The sequence below is a fragment of the Frieseomelitta varia genome, unplaced genomic scaffold, assembly GCF_011392965.1.
Source record: "Frieseomelitta varia isolate USP_RPSP 00005682 unplaced genomic scaffold, Fvar_1.2 scaffold_862, whole genome shotgun sequence".
Taxonomy (NCBI): Eukaryota; Metazoa; Arthropoda; class Insecta; order Hymenoptera; family Apidae; genus Frieseomelitta; species Frieseomelitta varia.
This window is the reverse complement of record NW_025110659.1, coordinates 194,022-213,814: the sequence shown is the minus strand read 5'-3', so window position 1 is coordinate 213,814 and position 19,793 is coordinate 194,022. Positions and strand designations below refer to the sequence as shown.

At 25.7% G+C, this 19,793-nt stretch overlaps 1 protein-coding gene across 1 annotated transcript in view; it reads right to left on the bottom strand.

The window, feature by feature from the left end:
• LOC122536662 (nose resistant to fluoxetine protein 6-like) overlaps positions 1-19,553 on the bottom strand; it is a 29,072-nt gene extending 9,519 nt beyond the window's left edge. The window contains exon 1 of the mRNA XM_043669170.1: positions 18,911-19,553. Within this exon, the coding sequence (XP_043525105.1) occupies positions 18,911-19,175 (265 nt within the window). The 5' untranslated portion in view covers positions 19,176-19,553. The remainder of the gene's footprint in view (positions 1-18,910) is intronic.
• Between the last annotated feature and the right edge of the window lie 240 nt (positions 19,554-19,793).

Here is a 19,793-nt window from a genome sequence, read left to right as displayed (position 1 = left end):
CGTTCGAACCAGAGGGTCGTGTTGACAACAGAACGTTATGTCCATTTCAATAGCATAACTATTGAGACGAAAATATTTAAACAAAACGCGGAATTGACAAACGATGTCAACGATTTGTAACCATTTTGAGGTTAAAGAATCTCCGAAGCTGATGGAAAGAGGAACAATGGACTCTTTCCCAATTTTCATTGGCTCAGAACTCGTCTGACGTCGCAAAATAATCTGAAAATTGCGTTTTTTCGGACAAAACTCGATTCTTCAAGTTAATATTTTGATCAATAGAAATAATTGAAAATAATAGAAAAATTTCGATAGAAATTTTTTTCTATGAAACAACCGTTAAAACTCTGGAATCCAAGATATTATTCATTTCAGATCAATTATGCGAACAAGTACAACGTGCTGAAGAAAAAATTCTGAGAATTAAAGTGAAGCCAATTCGTTTAATTATTAATTATTATTAACAGTAAATAAAGAGTTCAAATTATTGTTTTATGCATATCAATGGTGGCGTGTTTTGACTATTCAATTGTATTTTAAGCATATTTCAATTCACGTACAAGCTTTGAAAAGAGTCTTAAAAGAATAATTAACACTAGAACTACCAAAATTAAGACTGATTCTACCAAACCAGTCAAAATGACTGGTCTTTAAAAAATATGCAATAGATTATTTTATATACTTATTGATTTGTTACTTTCTTACAGAAGCAATTCCATGTTATGTAGTACGTTTTTGGTTAATTAATAGGATTAACGAAACGTTGTACCTGTTTAATTTGGTTGTGTTATACAAATTTTTTTGACAAGTACCAGTCATTTTGACTGATATTGGGATAAGTAGCCACGATACATTTATTTTGATTTTGAGCAAATAAAAAAAAAATTCATTATATTATTCCTTTAGTTATTGTTACAAAAGTCAATACATCAATGTGGGTAAAGAATGTAACATGAAGTAGGAATTTCAAGACAATTGTCAAACCATTTTAAGACAGTTGTCATTTTAACTGGCGTGGTAATTTTTGTGCTAACCTTTAAGCTTTCATGTAAAATCTCTATGTCGATCACTCTTAACACTAGAACTACCACGCCAGTCAAAACGACTGGTTTGACAACTATCTTAAAATTCCTACTTCATGTTACATTTTTACATGTTACATTGATCCATATTTACTACAAACATATAATTTGATAAATCAAATTTCTATTTGCAATATAGAAGTTCCAATAGCTCCGTTTCTTCCATTTTTTTAATTACATTCATAGTAGTGTAAAAATTTAAAAGTGCATAAAAAATCGACAGTCTATTACACAATATTATTAATTCCTCATTAATCTTTTAAGATTCACTTCTGTAATATTGATTGGCATTCATAGTTGTATATTCTTCAAAGTATTTCGTACAAATTGACAAACATCTACAAAATAATAAAATAAAAAAAATCTAAAATAATAGAATAATAAATAATAAAATAATAAATCTAAAATAATAAAATAATAAAATCTAAAATTCCTTTCTGATACAGTTTTATAAAATTCAGAAGAACTTACAGGGATTAATTATTATAAGTATCTTGAAATGAATTAAACATATTTCGATAACCTCTTGAATGTTAAATTATCATGAATATCTAATAAAAATTCAAAAACTCAGTTAAATTCTTACGATTATAGCCGAAGGTGATTAACCATTTGCTAACATGCAAATGACGACTAATTCAAAGTGCAAAATATTTCTTGGAATAGCTTTATTTCCACGAATTTCTTTTATCTCCTTTTGTATCCTTGAACGAAACCATCGGAACGGTTAGAAACGGTGCTTTGACCTTCTCCAAAATGCTGAACCATCTTCCGTGATAGCTCGTAGCGTCGGTCATTGATCAAGTATTTAAGTGTATAGTAGATAAACGTCACGTTTGTAGAAAAATTCCTGAACGTGAGCAGCACATCAATGACAGAATCTCCGCGAACTTTTGATACATACTATATATTTGTTCGCGCGCTAGTTTGTTAATACTTTTACAGCGGGTGTCACACAATATAAATTAAAATAAAATAACAAAATGATCTTATAAAACTTCTGTAATTCTGATAATTTCTACATAAATAATATCTTTATTGCCTTTTATCAACAAAATTTTGTAACATTATAAAATAAAATTACATAAAATTTCATTCATAATAATTCATCTATAATTCATTTATCACAATCCATAAAATTTTATCTGTAACAATCCATCTTGTTCGTCCATGATCTATCCGTTACAAAAATTCAATAATCTTCGAAGGTTAATCAAGCTCGTTATTTCAAGCTTAACTTTTATCGCGAATAATTATTCAAACTTATCTGAATTTTAACTATCGCCCGGACGAAGTTGTCGCTACAGATAAAACCTAACCTAAACACGTGACAAAATAGTAAAACTTATGTAACATGATCGAATTAAAAAAAAAAATAAAACGTCTAAAACAGGTAAAATAGGCGTAGCATATGTCATGCCACAAAATCTCTCGAGGTTTTGCATTCCGTTTTCTGATACTTTTTTTCACGTTTTTGTTACACGAGAAAAATCGACGCAAGCATCATGCGGCGAAACACGTTTATCGGACTAGCATCGATTAGGACACCTGCCTCCGTGTATTAATTATCAGGTCACTCTCTTGCAAATCTCGAAGCATGCAAATCAACCGTGAGTGAAAGTCATAGCCGTTTTCGCAACAGTCTGCTTGCGAATATTTATTCGGGGTTTTAATATGATCGAAATGACGAGGATGAACTAGATTTCCGTCACTTTTGTTGCAATAGAAGGTTGGATCCAGACTGATATACTGATAACGATTTTCTCGATTCAATTAACGATATTCTGAGTGTAAAATGATCAGAGAACGAACTGTGAAATTTCAGATGTTATGAATTACTGCTAGGGTCAATTTCTAGTTTAGCAAAAGTTTCCCAATTTCGGTTATTTTGCTGGCTTACAATTTTTTTAAATATTTTATATTAATTATTCAATATTTTAATATTCTTTTAATATTTTTAATTTTTTCAATCTTCTCCGATTTCTTGTTTTAGCGACAGAATGAACTTCCTCTTAAAGAAACGGTAAAAAAATAGCCAAAATTGGGAAAAGCCGGTAAACTAGAAATTTACCTTATCGATTCTGTTTGGCTTTTTATATTAATTGAGATATCTATGAGATTTTTAAGTTTTTTATGTTTCTTATGAAATTTTATTAACTTCTTTATGTTTCATATGAAACATTGGAGACACAAAAATGTGCAGAATGCAAATAACGTGAAAAAACATATGAAATATCTTTTATAACATTTAACAGGTAAAATAATTCTTCACCTTGGTCCCATTTCTTTAATTGTTTTCGTAGAAATGTAACATTGCATAAATATTCGCTACAAAGAAAAGTAAAAACTAAGAAGGCAGAATTATATTGGCATTGTTTGATTTTAAAAATTACTGATCACAAGAAGATGAAACTTGTTATTATCAAATTCATAGATTAATCAAATAAGTCTACAAGGAATGTTACTTGAAATTTAATATTATTAAGAATTTAATAAATTCCATGTCTGATGGAATTCAGAAATTGCATAAAGTTAAAGATTTAAGCACTAGGGATTAAATGTCTATATTTTAATAATAATTTTTTAATTTTTCTAATAAATGATAGATTAATAAAACAAATGTTCATTTTATTTTAATGTAGATTGCCTTTACTCAATAGTTGTTTTTATGATATTCTACAAGTTCAAGATAAATCTTGATATCTAAAACTTTGAAGTGCATTTAATGGACCAGGACAATTCTGTCAATGCAATACCAATGAATGACTAACTGTTCTGATTCTAATCAAGAAATTCACAGTCATCAATTTCCCAATAATTATACTATTGAAAAATGCAAATGAAAAGTCTTTAAACATTAGACGTGGCTTTACAAATCTGTTTATAACAATGGTTAGCAAGAAATGAGAATAAGATCGGATACATATTGCCTGTGACCATTTATTTCTAAATAGTAACTATCGTTTTAGCCTTGAACGATGTTTTTAATCGACATTGCTCGTGCAAGTTTTGCTTAAGCAAAATAGTTTATGCTGATCACTAATGAAGTTCTGAAGTGTTACAATTCTAATCTAGGATATACAAAGATGTAATTACTTTATTTTTTTTAATTTATGACCTCGTTATATTCAATTCATATTACGCAGAATACTCCAGTTTTTACTGTTATTAATCCTGCAACAACAAACATTTCGAAACGGAGTTACACGTGCATTGTAACACACATTCATTTTATATATCGTTCTTTTTCTTTTTTCCTTGCTTTAGCTCTTTGATAATGATTCTAATGATACGCTTTTACCTTTATGTGACATTCTTTTTTTTGCGGATTTATACCGACGATACTTAACTGAAAAAGAAACTGGGACACGCTGCGTAAGTGTTAGAATATTGCAATTTAGCCGTGTTTAATTCTCCACATCCTGACGATACTTCAAAGTATCATTTTATACGAACGTTTGTTTCTGTATCGTGCATTTTATCATCAATCTGCTCTGTTTTCTTATCTTGTATATGCAGCGAAAAAATGATAGGACATCTCTGTCAAGGATTTTTCGTATTTCTAACAAACAACGTTGTGAAAAATATCTTTTCTTCAGTATGTCTGATTTATTCAGACAAATATTGCTATTTTATTAATTGTTGAAAATATGAAGGAAAGCTTCAAACAGTCCAAATTGCCTTTAACCTTTATTAAAGATGCTAATATCTAACATTACTGATTAGGATCGTAGTTAATAATAATACGTTTTATGCTTCGTATCACATTTTGTCAGTATTTCAATATTATAGTTGCAAAAATATAATTCAACGAAGTATTTCAACATTTTAATATTATAATATTATATTGTTTATTACTTATTTATTTCAACAGTTACATGCGCACGTTGTTCAAACTGTTTTGCGATTATGTTTGCTTCAATGCAGCTATATACATTGCAATATAATACTTTCTAAACAGAACTCGATCCACGAGGGAACAAAATTACAAATTAAAAATATGTTACGTTACAAATTAAAAACATGAAGTTAATCTTGATTGGATCTTCGAAAGATTTTCCTCGGTTGAATACGAATTATATCCATATCCTGTTTATTTTGTATCAGAAGTTTCTCCGTACGATCTCAGAAAATTCTTACATGTTCTTGCATGTGAATATGTATTTATTTTAATTTAAGTTAATCACATGACTGCGTTGTCTACCGACCGATTTTATACTATCTCGTTATGTAAATCCATAATATTATCATATAGTATTCGAACCTGTGTGTTACTTGAACATTGAAAAATAATTAAACAATGATTATTTAAGTGGTGCAATGAAATAATTGAAAAACGATTATTTAAGTGGTACGTCATTTTATTTGACTCGACGTCTTGAAATGAACTTGCATTAATTTATTTGAGCAATAACAATAATTATCTTATTACTTGGTCATCAAGTAGAATAATCTTTTGCCACATTTTCTCTCGTTCCGTTTTGTAATAATATACACATAATTTGCAATTAATTAACAATAATAATATAATTAATCACAAATTAATATTATATTAATTACATCAATTAATAGGGCAAAATAACTTATCACGTTAACTTATTTTCGCAAACACAACGAAAAAAATTAAGGAATAGAAATTTGTTTTCTGTATAAACAGTCAACTTTATATACTTTTATGTATTTCTATACTTTTCTGTAAGTCTATACTTTTTTTTTTTTGCATCGTTTACTATTAAGCTAATTTTTACTTCGCCGAAATCTTCTGTTTTCAACGTAGGTCGTTTGTATCGTGGTCAATTATTTTGATATTGTAAGAAATTTTATATATATAATAATAATAATTAATATATTACATATATTATAATAATAATGATTATATATATATATAATGATATAAATATAATATATAATATATATATAATAATATTATTATTATTATATTATAAGAAATTATATATATAATAATAATTATATTAAATAACATAATAATAATATCATTATTATATTATAAGAAATTTTATATGTACAATAATAATAATTATATTATATAAAGTAATAATAATAATAATATTATATTATAAGAAATTATATATATATATAATAATAATAATTATATTAAATAACATAATAATAATATCATTATTATAAGAAATTTTATATATATAATAATAATAATTATATTATATAATATAATAATGANAATAATTAATATATATATTATAATAATAATGATTATATAATATAATATAATAATAATATTATTATTATTATAATATAAGAAATTTTATATATATAATAATAATATTATTGTTATTATATTATAAGAAATTTTATATGTACAGTAATAATAATTATATTATATTATATTATATTATATTATATTATATTATATTATATTATAATATATTATATTATATTATATTATATTACATTATATATTAATTATATTATAAAATAACAATAATAATAATATTATATTATGAGAAATTATATATATATATATAATAATTATATAATATAATAATAATATTATTATTATATTATAAGGAATTTTACGTTATGTTGTTACGTTACTGTTAGTTCTTCGTCCTTTAGTATTTAAATGCAGTTCTGATCGTCTAGCAAGCAACGTAACTATTGGCAAACTCGGGATAGTTGCACAATGGGAGCAGCTGGCTGCCCGATGTTTCTTCAGTGTCTCTATTGCGCTCGTTAATGTGTTTGAATAATGAACAGTGTTACAATCGCGTGGAAAACCGATCGCCGTTCATTCACACCGCGGCTTTAGTATTCACTTGAAGTTTTATTGATCAGGAATCTCAGGGTGTGCAATATGTAAATTGGGAAGCATATTTTAATAATACCGGGCTTCATCACTGCTGAGGGAAACGTGTAATACGGTATACATTAGATCACCATAAATTTTCAAGTCAGATTGGCAACATTTTTCTTTCGATTGCGATAGTACAATAATTTCTGGTGTAACCGGTATTTCACCTGCCAGAGAAAAGGTTTGTAAACTGCGGTTTCTCGGTTGAATTTCGAGGATTAAAACTTGATTACCATTGGCGCCAGTGTGTTACTAGAGCGACAAAATAGAACGGTGAAAAAAGAGAAAGTAAAATGTAATGATTGACGTTAAATTAAATAACCGGAATATATTATGATTAGAAGATCAATTAAATAATTGAATAGAATGATGAATAATTGAAGTAAGATAAAATAAGTTGTCTTATGTATTTTCAAAATTTACAGTAACGTTTCTGAAAAATTATTTAAATATTATTCGATTTATATTACTCTTTAAATGTTATAATTATAATTGTTTATAATGTACAATATACATTAGAAAATCTCCATTCGACCGATTGATTAAAAAGAATAAAATATGTAAGACTTAAAGCAGCTATGTCATATTTAGTTGTGAATATAATAAATTTCTATGATCGATTTTATGCTTGACCAATTGACAGAAATAAATATCTAATACTTTTACTGCTTCATTTTAAAAAGTATAGCTTCTTTTTTACCTCTGCTGAAGCATTTCACTTGAAGAATATTTGATCAATTTTTATTTTCATTATTAAATGACAAAAATAAATATCATTGATATATAATGTACACCATATCAATGTTATTAATAAATATAATAATTTAAAAAATATTTTGCATACAAATTTAATAAATTTACTCGCTAAAGTATAAATAATGTATATTATACATAGAATGAAAACACATGAGTTTAATTATATTTAAGAATAATGAAAAGATATAGTATAACACTTCAAAGTAGAATATTAATATATCTAGTACAAAAGTGGCTAATTCTCAAACATACCATATCATATCTGAATATCTCACAGATATTGATTTCAAACTTTCTTTTGTCTATTACTAGTATTTTAATTGTCATGATTAAACAAACGATTCGTTTCAAAAAATTTACTTTGATTCAAATTAATTTAAACTCAATTACTCTAATTCGAATTTAATTTTAAATTAATTTAGTGATATAGCTTCATTTTTTAAAAAGTTCTTTTACAATTTTAAAATATCTAATTTTTCGAATATCTAATAGTTCTTCTATAGCGAAATAATGTATTTTTACGTTGATGTGAAACTCGAAATTTACAACAATATGCTTTTTTTTTATTAAAAGAATAGTGTTCATTTGCTGATTAATGCATTCTTAGGATTAATGCATAATGCATGCTTTAGGGAAAGTAAGTTGAATTGGAATTTCAAAAAATCTGTCAAGCTGGCCGCGTATAAATGAAAACTGAGAAGTTTCTGAGCTACCGTATTTACAACAGAATATTAACACAGCTAGTTAAATAGTAAAGTGTATAAAAGTTAAGCAGTGATATGCTTCGCTATGCATATTTCTAACATAAATAAATCATGAATAATCAATGAAATTTCTCGTATATAAATGCGGATAATTTTAATCATACTTATATATGTGTTGTATATTTCTTATTAGTTGTTTGTCTCGTATTATAATAATTATTATTATATTGTAGTATTATTAATTATAATGATTTAATTATAACTATTACTATTACATTACATATTTATTATTATTTTAATTATTATTATATTTATTGCTTAATCTCTTATAAAAATATATTGTAAAAATGCTTATTACAAAATAATTTGTAATTATTGTCAATTATTTACTATAATTTTCTTTAGTATCGTTTCCATTTTTTCGGGACCACTTTATTTATCTTACATTTATCTTCCACGGATTCACTTATAAAAATTTGTAGCTCGTATACTCGTATTTGTATTCGTATGCTCGTATTTGTATTATTTATAAATGAAGTTTTTACAGTTAGAGTTTAAGTTGAAACGTGTTTGACATACAAATAAATGCAAATATTATCGTCTTTCGCAGCAAGTGCGAAATACCCTTGATCTTGTTGTGCACAGCAATTTTTAAAATTAACGATTAATACCAAAGTGAAGATTATACCTGGGATCATTAAATATAATTTTCGTGTACATCACTTCAATACATTGACAAATATGGAATTTAATCTTGATATGTACATATGACACACCAAAAAAAAAAAAAAAAAAAATTTCAATTGAAGATTTTACTTTTTAAATCTAAAATCTAAGTTTAAAAGATTTTACTTTAAAATGAATTTATTTGTTTTATTTCGCGTAAAATGGATTTATTTATTTTACTTCATTTAAAATTAATTTATTTATTTAACGATAGAACAACCGAGCTAATTAATTAATGCGTATCAAAATATTCTACACATAAATAATTCTAATTTAAATGACAAGAATTGAAGTGAATAGATCTACATGTCTAAACAGCAGTGTCAATTTCGACAAAAATTATAAAACTGTAAAAAAGAATTTGAATCCGGTTATTTCAGTGTTAATTTAAATAAATAATAACATGTAAATTGCACGTATATTTCGTAATACCTGTACTTTATAGATTTTTCGTTATACAAACTATTATTTTACATTTCCAGTTTTGAAATAAATATGATACTTGTTCTAAAACTATGTATTATATACATGTACGAATATTATGTACATGTACGCATATTATGTACATGTACGCATATATCATTGATAAACGAAAAGTAAAAGGGTATTACGATATTAAATATTTGTCTCATTCTGTTTCACAAGAAAATTTCTTTTTACCAATTGTACATACAACTTTTTACAACTATGTTTATTATTGCATTTATTATTATTATATATAATATATATAAAATTATATATAATATAAATTAAACATAAATGTCTATTATTAAACTAAAATCAAAATGAATTTTAAGAAGCCAATTAAGTAAAACAAATAAATTGTAGTATCTCTGAGAAATGGTTCTAAAATGTATCCACTGATAAATGTATCCATTAAAATGTTTGAAATGTTCAAACTTTCGAAATTTACGTATATGTACACTGTCGCGACAAACTATTATTTACAACTTACAAGTTCAATCCTGTCACCGGACATTTATCGAACTGCACACATGGCAATTGCTCTGCGACGGAAAATTATAACCATTTAAAATCGTTATCCTTACACTTACACAGTCACGCTTATAACAAGAAAATTAGATCAGTTACACAATATATATTCTCTGTATCAAGATAGTTTTCATGTCTCTTTAGGCTTCAATCAACATACTATGTTGAAATCTAACGTACTATGTAGAAACCTGAGTGTTATTCATTATCGAACACAAACACTTAACATAATAGCACACACCCGTTACATATGCATTTACATGTCGTCTCTCACTGACTGATAACAGTTACGGTATTTTCACTTATACTTATGACAACGTTACATAATTTCCACCTACTATTTGCATCTGAGAATCTTTCAGTAAGTTGTTTTTCAACTTCTCGACTGTTGAATGTATCCGTGGCCTTGGTTGTCATTGACTTCTCACAACCTGTTACGAATTCCCACGAAAACTTCTACGATCACATAGTAAGTATAAGGGGCATTCACCTTTTTCCTTCACCATTCTTTTTTTTTTTTTTTTTTTCTAATATGTTTCTGATTGTGGACTTACTAAAGACCGAGCAATAGTTTATCATAATTAAACTGCGAATTTGCGTGCATCTGTAAGTGATTTTAAAATGCAGGAAGAAGAATGATACAAACAATTATACAAAGAATACAACACCTTTTATAATACTTGATATTGTAATGATTTTCTATCGAGATACTACTTTCTTAATAGTTACGCACGTGAACTTTTGAAATGAAAGTATTCATGTGACTGGACTGTATCACGTGACATCTGTGAACTTCTGTTAGTTTATTATAGTATATTATAGTATATATTACTATTAATTTATACTATTAGTTTATACTATTATAATACTACTATTAGTTTATACTATTAGTTTATACTATTATAATACTACTATTAGTTTATACTATTAGTATATACTACAATTAGTTTATACTATTATTAGTTTATACTACTATTAGTGTATACTACTATTAGTATATACTGCTATTAATATATACTGCTATTAGTATATACTACTATTAGTTTATACTACTATTAGTATATACTACTATTGTATATACTACTATTAGTTTATACTACTATTAGTTTATTATAGCATGTTAGAGTATATAGTATGTAGTATATTATAATATACATAGTATTAGTATATTATACATATTACACATTTTTTTTTACAAACAAATACATATATTATATTTATAAATTTAATCTCAAACTTATATACAGTTATAAAATAAAATAAAATACTTGTACATACATATATATAAATGACAAGCTGCAATTTTGTAAAAGAACAATTACACGCTATAAATTACACACTAACAATATTAATTAGTTTCGTCAGTTTTATTACGTAAGCAGTTCATTCTAAAACTCTAGTGGACGTTGATTCAGCGGTCATTGAATTTTCGAATTATTACTCAACTGACCTTGACATTTACAGTTGTGGACGCTCTAGGGTGAGAATTTTAGAACAGTCTCAATGTCTCGTGTAGCTTCACAGCATTCTGATTGACATGGTATTGACATTGGTATAATCAAGCAGAAATGATTCGTCATGGAACATAAAATTCTTGCGTAGGTGCAAGGTTTCGTTTCCAAAAAGATATTATTTTAAGGAAAATTTATTGTAGTAGAATTTTTAGTATCCGAAATAATAAGGAGACATGACTGATTGAAAGAATTTTCAGATAGCAGAACATTCTTATTTTCTCATCACAATATGAACATGGATTCTATGAAACTAAATATATTAATAATATATATACAATAAATATATTAATAATAAAATATATTTTAAATTAATAGTTTTATCAGATGTTAAATAGGTTAATACTTTTTTTTATAGAAAATAAAAAGACGCATAAAAAATATTTCGGTTTCGTTCAAGAGAGTTAAGTTGGCCTTGATATTCCTCCACCTACAAACAATTCAACTTATTTATTCCTTAAAACACAACAAAATTTATCTGAAACACGTTTTCGAATAATGAATAATTTAGATGATAATTCCATTGATAGATCAAAACTGGACACCCTGTGCCAATAAAACAAAAAGAAGTATGCATTCTGAGTATTATTTTTTACAATTAAATTGATTCTTTGAAATACAGTATTGAACGCTGAATTATCACATGTTACATGTTGCATGAATGACGTAAACCCGAAATCTTATAGACTTCGAGGCACGAATATTTGTAGTTATTATCGGCCTATCGATAACATTGTTATCGTTATCGTATACAAAATATTCGTCTGTTTAATCATTACGTGTCTTTAATAAAACATGTTGAGTCACGATTCGTGAGTATCATTATCAGAAATATTCCCACAGTAACAATTAACGATAATTAATTTTGTTTCTTTGAACTATTGAATTGAATTGCAAACTATGTGTTAACAAGTATGTAAGTATGACTGCATTCTATACTGTATTATTCATCATTATAGTACGAAATAATTGATTTTAATTTTATACAACTGCCCACGAAAATATTTGCAGGAACTTTTTATGAATATATTATGTATGTTGTTACAAGACATAAAATATTAATAATTAATATTAATGGTACCTGAAATCAGTGGATACACGTTTCAAATTTTAATGATTACCAGTTAATTTTTAAACAAATCAGAATTAATTGTTTACAAGTCTATTATTTATTTCATTATTATTTTATAATTTCATTATTTATTATTTTTTATTATATATTTAAATAAGATAAAATATAATATATTATTATATATTTATAATATATTTATTATTTTTTATTATATATTTAAATAAGAGTGATAAGCATTGATATTGATTATTATTTTCTTCTTAATCTATATCTACATTTTACTGACATTATTACTATTATTATTATTACTACAAATCAAAGTTAAAACATATAGCCATTTATAGTCATTTAAGTGATTAACTACCTATGTCATTAAATTATGAGATGGGCTGAGTCGAAAGTACAAAGAAGAATTTCTAAAAGTGTTGAATCATTTTCAAAATAGCCAAAAAGACTTTGCTTGATGAACTAGGCATGTTCTGTATCGTTTAATTAACGAGTTCTAGTATTCTATATATAATTTTTATCTCGTTTCATAATTCTAGATTTCTTCAAGTTAACTTTTATATTGATGTTTAATTGTTATGTTAATACAATGATGTTAGATTAATATTAATCTCTTTGCTTTATGTTAAACTTTTCAGAAGATTTTATAATTCAAAATAAAATAAATATCTAAAGTAGGATTTCTCAAATGAAATTTCTCCAATATGGGATAGAAATTTTAGCAAAATTAAAGAATTATTATGAATATTTGACCTTGTCTTTGATATATGGTAAAATATATTTAATACATGGGAAAATATTCGTATGTATACCAAAGAATTGCTTTCGAATAAATTTTCTTTATGATTTATGTGATAATTATGATTTTCTTGTGATAATCAAAGATTAGCTAAAATCACATATTTTGATAAATTTTAAAATTTAATTTGCTCAAAACTAAAATGCAATTTTGCCTTCCAATGCAATTTTCTTGGTCTATAGTTGTATATTATTTATAGCCTGACGTTGCAAGTTGAAGTATAAATTACATTCGTTTCACAAATTTAAAGTTGTAGATGTATGAACGTATATGATATTAATATGAATATAAGATAATGATAATAATCATACAATTACTTTTTTAATAATTGTAGTTGTATCAAAACAATTTTAACAATATCTAAATTTTAATCTCATTTAATTAAACACCTGATAAAAATGAATATTATATATTATGAAACTATACTGTGATTTATGAATAGTAAATTTAAAATAGTATTTTAATTTTATTTTTAATTGCAAAGTATAGAGTTTCTAATGAGTGAAACATACAATAAAATTTGAACAACATGTATATATTATATACACATATATATGTGCGTAATTTGTACACATTATATGTTATATATATGTACGTAAAATATAACATATTATATATGTGTCACATAATATACATTAATTTGTACCTGCATTGAAATAAAAAACTGTACACCTTATATCTTGCTTATACAATTAAATTTATGATTAAAATGAATAACATTTAACTATACATTAAACTTGATCGAATATGTAACATCTTCTAAGTAATCTAGTTTCTAAAATAATCTTTTATATATATATTTGATATATTTAATATATTTTTATACTTATATACTTTACATATATTTTTATATTTAAATGTATTTTGTAATTTTGTATATTATATTATATTATATTTTGTATATTATATATTAATACGTAATCATTTAATAAATGATCATTTCACAAGCGTGTAATTTATCTCACTTTTCATTAAGTTATAGTGACGAAAGAAACGTGGACTTGTCAGGAAACGATTAGATTACTTGTCTAAACGACAAGTTTCGTTTTATTATTTCTTTTTTGGCAACTAGTTACAACATGTGGTGAACTTAGATGCAGCATGTGATGAAATTGACCGCATATTTCTGGCGAGAAATTCTAGATATGATGAAATATGAGATAGTAATCTATATTTTTTATTATTTGCAATATTTCGATTGTGAACGGGGAATCGTGAGCAATCTCTGTTAATTCTGCACAAGATTTTCGAATTTCTATGTTTTGACCTTGTTCTTACTTTAGCGAACAAAAAACGGATTTGTGATTCTTATAACATTAATGAACTTTAATTTGTTGGTTCTCGTAATTTTAAACTGTTAATTTAATTTTTAATTATAATATAATGTAGAAACGCATTTTATTGCCTTTAATATATCTCTGATAGTTGTATGGTGGGCTTCGTGATTCTTTGTCCACAATTTTCGTTTCTCTCTAAATTTATCTGACTTTAAATAATAAATAGAATATTCAAAATCTTATTTTTCATTAAATGTATTACATACGTATATATTACTACCATATTATTTAATATATACATTTATATGTGTATCCGTAGACATTAATTTACGTTAATACAAAAATCATAAATCATCATGTTTAGGCTCTATTTCTGTAATTGTGTTCGCAAAAATGTGAATCTGCATAAACATTCATAATCCATTTATTGGCAAAATTTAAACATGTATTTAAATTTTGTTTCAAAATGTATAATGTTTAATACAAAATTAAAACGAGAAATTATATTATATTAACATCATGTAACATTAAAAAATATTCAGATTAAAAATAAAAAAATATAAAACTAGACAGTTTTATTAACATTCGGAAGAAAAACCAATTAGATTAAAAATGACCGAAGAAACGATAGCAAGGTTGAACTTGATGCATTTTTGACACGTTCGGTTTCATTGTAACGACATGCACGCTGTAACAAAATCGTGCGAGGTATACAGACACTGTACACGAATGAAAATCAGACTTTCAGTAGCGTGCATTTCGAAATATCGAAAGTAGTTTTACTTTTTTCTGTCATCTGATCGATCCGCGCTCGACTTTACCTCACTTATGTACTTCTTGAACGAGTGGAAACAAAAAAAACAATAATGTTCTTCTTTATATTAATCGAATAATAGAACCTCGTTCTCGTGTCTTTTTTTTTTTTTTTTAACATTGTAATAGAGTGATTTACTTAAGTAAGACCATTGAAAAAAACTATTTTTTACGTAATGTGAATAAGAGTACTTCTTTGCCAAGTATTTATCGCAGGTTCGAAGAGATATTTAAATGGCCTTATTTAATTAAATGGATTATCTGTGTACTATTTATACAAATAGTAATATACTCCATACAATGATAAGTATTAAACTGCGGATTTTTATGCATTTATAGGAAATTTTGAAAGTGCGAAATTTGTGCATTCTATAATATGTCAAATTATTGTACATTGTATAATATCTGATATGTTAAAAAGATTTTCTATTCAGATTTTAGTTTTTTAATTATATTATATCTTTTAATTATATCAAAGATATTATTATATGTTTTAATTTAATTATATTATTTATATAATTATAAAAGTATGAATATCCATAAAGATCGTTTTGTTAAATTTAGGTGATGAAAATTCAAGAGAACTCAACATTTTGTCTTGAGTCTAATATTCAAGGTTCAATAAAAAGGCGATAAAAGAACCGTATATTGAATTTTAAAAGATGTAAAGGATGTAAAGATAGACTTAGCCAGGAGAAACATTTCTGAATGCTTTTTTTTAAATATTTGAATTTGGCATTTTTGGGGAAGAAAGCGACGAAGACATTTCTAATAATAAAACTGTGCTACTTAAGCAGAGAGTTAATTCAACAACAGTGAATACATAAATAATTAAAACAATCAAGAAAAATATATTGTAACACCAGATCTGTCATTTTTTTTTATGCATTTAAAGGATATACATATATCCAAGATATAAATATGTATATGAAAAAACGTAAAACATCTAGAATATAAAAAGATATGTAAAATATCTATAGTACAGAAAAAATATACAAGATATCCTAAATATAGGTCGCCAATATAAAGCAATTTGCATAAAAAATCTAGTCATTTTATAATATAAAAAAATACAGTAAATATAATAAATATAACAAAAAATAGTGTTTTAATATTGATCTAAATCAATTATTTAGATAAATTATTGAGAGAATTAGATCAATTATCAATTGTTGATGTAGTTAATCTACGAATTATTTTTTAGAAATTCGGACAAATAAGAAAGAAAATAATAAGGGAAAAACAACTTTCTTTGTTAAATTGATACCTCTTTAATTATAAATAGAATTTTTGGACTAACTCCATTTATTTCTTTATCTGATATAAGGTATGTAAGTATAAACTAATTTATTATATAAACATATGTACATACAATATATGTAATATATATTATATAATATATATTAGAATATAGTACATTTATAAGCTTATACATTTATGGAATTTCAGATTTTTCTGAATACAACTAATGAAATTAAACTTGAACAGAGATTGCATACCACAATTAATATTATGCTATAGATATTTTATATATTATGCTATTAATATTAAATATTTATATTATAGTTATAGATATTTTAGATATTTACATATATTAATAATTATTTATTAATTATAATAATTTTTTATGCCATTAAAAAACATTAGCATGGTGTTAAATTGTTATTGAATTAACATCTCAGATTTTTGTAGAATCTTTCAGACTGATTTCATTTATACAATAAAAATAGATACCATTTCTTTAAGTAATATAATCCACATATAATATAATATAATCATATGAAAAAAAATAACTATGTTTCATAATCATAAGTATATCAAACTATTGCCAAATTAACATCTTTCGAATTGTATAATCAATAATATATTATATTAAAAATAACAATGTACTTTTAGAGAAATTTAACTCGGAATATGCCTGCATGAACATTTATTCTCAGAGATAGAAATATTTTCTAATACACGGGTGATCATAAATAATTCAAAATGTGAAGAAACACCAGAATCACTTGAAATTTTTAATTTTACAAAAAAAGTGAATACGTGTAATTACAATTTATAATAGTCAGTCGAAAGATAAGAAGAATTCCTTCAACGATTGTGCAAACGAATAGAAATTGAATGTATTCTTTCGAATGTCGCGTCCTTCCGATTAATATAATTAAACGATTGCAAAATTGTACAAATCACGTGTTGCACTAATGGATCTGTATGGGTATGTATATTTGTTTGAAAATCGTTTCTGTTCGGTAAAATGTTTACTTAGTTTTCTATTCACGTGTTGATACTCGTGTTCTATTAGCCATTAGTTAATCTACCGAACAGTAAAAAAATAATGAATATTAATAAATAGATTTACCTTCATTAATATGTATTATATGAACTCTTTAATTGACCTATGTATTATATGAACTCTTTAATTGACAAGTGAATTATGTAAGTCTTTTCTTAATATTGTAAAAATTCTTTCGTATAATACTTTATGACAAATTAAGAAGAAATTAACTTTGTAATTATAAAAGGAAAATAAAGTAAAAAAAAATAAAGTAAAAGAATAGTAATTATGATAACATAAATTAAAAGAAATATATTTCTTTAAATAACAATGAATAAACAACTTGCAATGTAAAATTGGTTTTTATTTTTTATTAACAATCGAACTATCGATATAAAACTTGCATCAATTTAAATCTGAAAAATTTCTTTAAAAAGTTACAAATTGATCATTTGGATCATTTTGGTGATTTTGGCGTTAACACACAAGAAAATTAAATTAATAAATTTATGTGTTTATTAAATTAATTAAAAAAACGTGTATTCTTAATATTTATTATTTTTATAATAAATTTATTTTTCTTAATTTTGAATTTATTTCAAATTAATATATATATATAATTGTAATTAGACTACGGATTTTTATAGGAAGTGTGAAATTACACAAGCTGTACACAGTATGAAAGGACATGTAAAATAGTAGCGCTTTCTGTGACATATATTTAATATTATAAAATAATTCTCCACCGGGAATTCTACGTTTTTAATTACGTTCTTGAAAACATGCATTCGCGTAAAAACCCGTAGTAATATATGAAGTAATGAATTCATAATAATTAAAATATATATTTATATATACATAATTATATATTAATTATCTTTTATCTATCCAAAATGAAAACTTTTACCCATGTATCGTAATCAATAAAATATTTCTATTTACGATCTATATCACACGAAATCAATTAATCTTCATTCGTTGACATAATAACGACACGCTTTCTGACAAATCGAGGTTTAACAAACAAACCGGATATTTGAATATTAATATTCCTTCAAAAACTCACCATAGTAGAAATTGGTGTGTGGAACACTCAGCTTTTCCTCGTGCCATGTGTCCTCCGTCTCGATCGTGCGATTCCTCCGGTTGTCGATCAGCTCGATCAGCGTGAAATTGTTCACCGACGTGCTCTCATTTTGCGACAAAACTCGAAGTATCTCTTCCTCTTCTAGGGTGTTCAAGCTGCTGGACGTTATCACGTCGACCGATTTCCCGGCGTACGAGAGTTTCACTAGCAGAATAATCGTCCATGCTTTAACAAATATTCCCATTTTTGTAATAAAAAAAAAAAAAAAAAAAAAAAAAAAAAGAGCTACGACTCAAGCCGATAAATTTCTCTGTGTTGCTCGACTTTGCGAACGATCAGCGATCACAGTAACTCTACGCGATTTCTTCAACAGTCATCTTCGATCTTGAAAATACGAAATTGAACAGAGAAGTTGCTTCACAGACGAACTTCACAGTATCGCGGTCCTGAGTGCAGCGTAAGTTGCAGTAAGGCGTTTCTTTTTTCTTGTTTCGCGGAGGAGAAGAAAGTGCGAATGATCGAGAACGAAAGACAATTTTTAGAAGTGCGCCACCGAATGTTTCACGGACTCTGTAATGCTTGATCGTCCGAAGGCGAGCTTTATGAGTGATCGTGAAACGACGGAGTCACCTGTGGTCACGAATGGGGCGATCGAAGAGGGGTGAATGCCGCGTTCTTCCTCTCCCACTCTGGAACCGTTTTCGAAGGACCTTGATAACTCGATATCAAATTGATCAGACTAATTGCATAACCGATAGTTTCTCATATTTCTTTTTTTCTAATGTTCCTTTCCTCTGTTTTCCGTTTAACTCTGTGTGATTATTTTATTTTTGTCTTTGATTAAATGATGTTTAACTCTGTT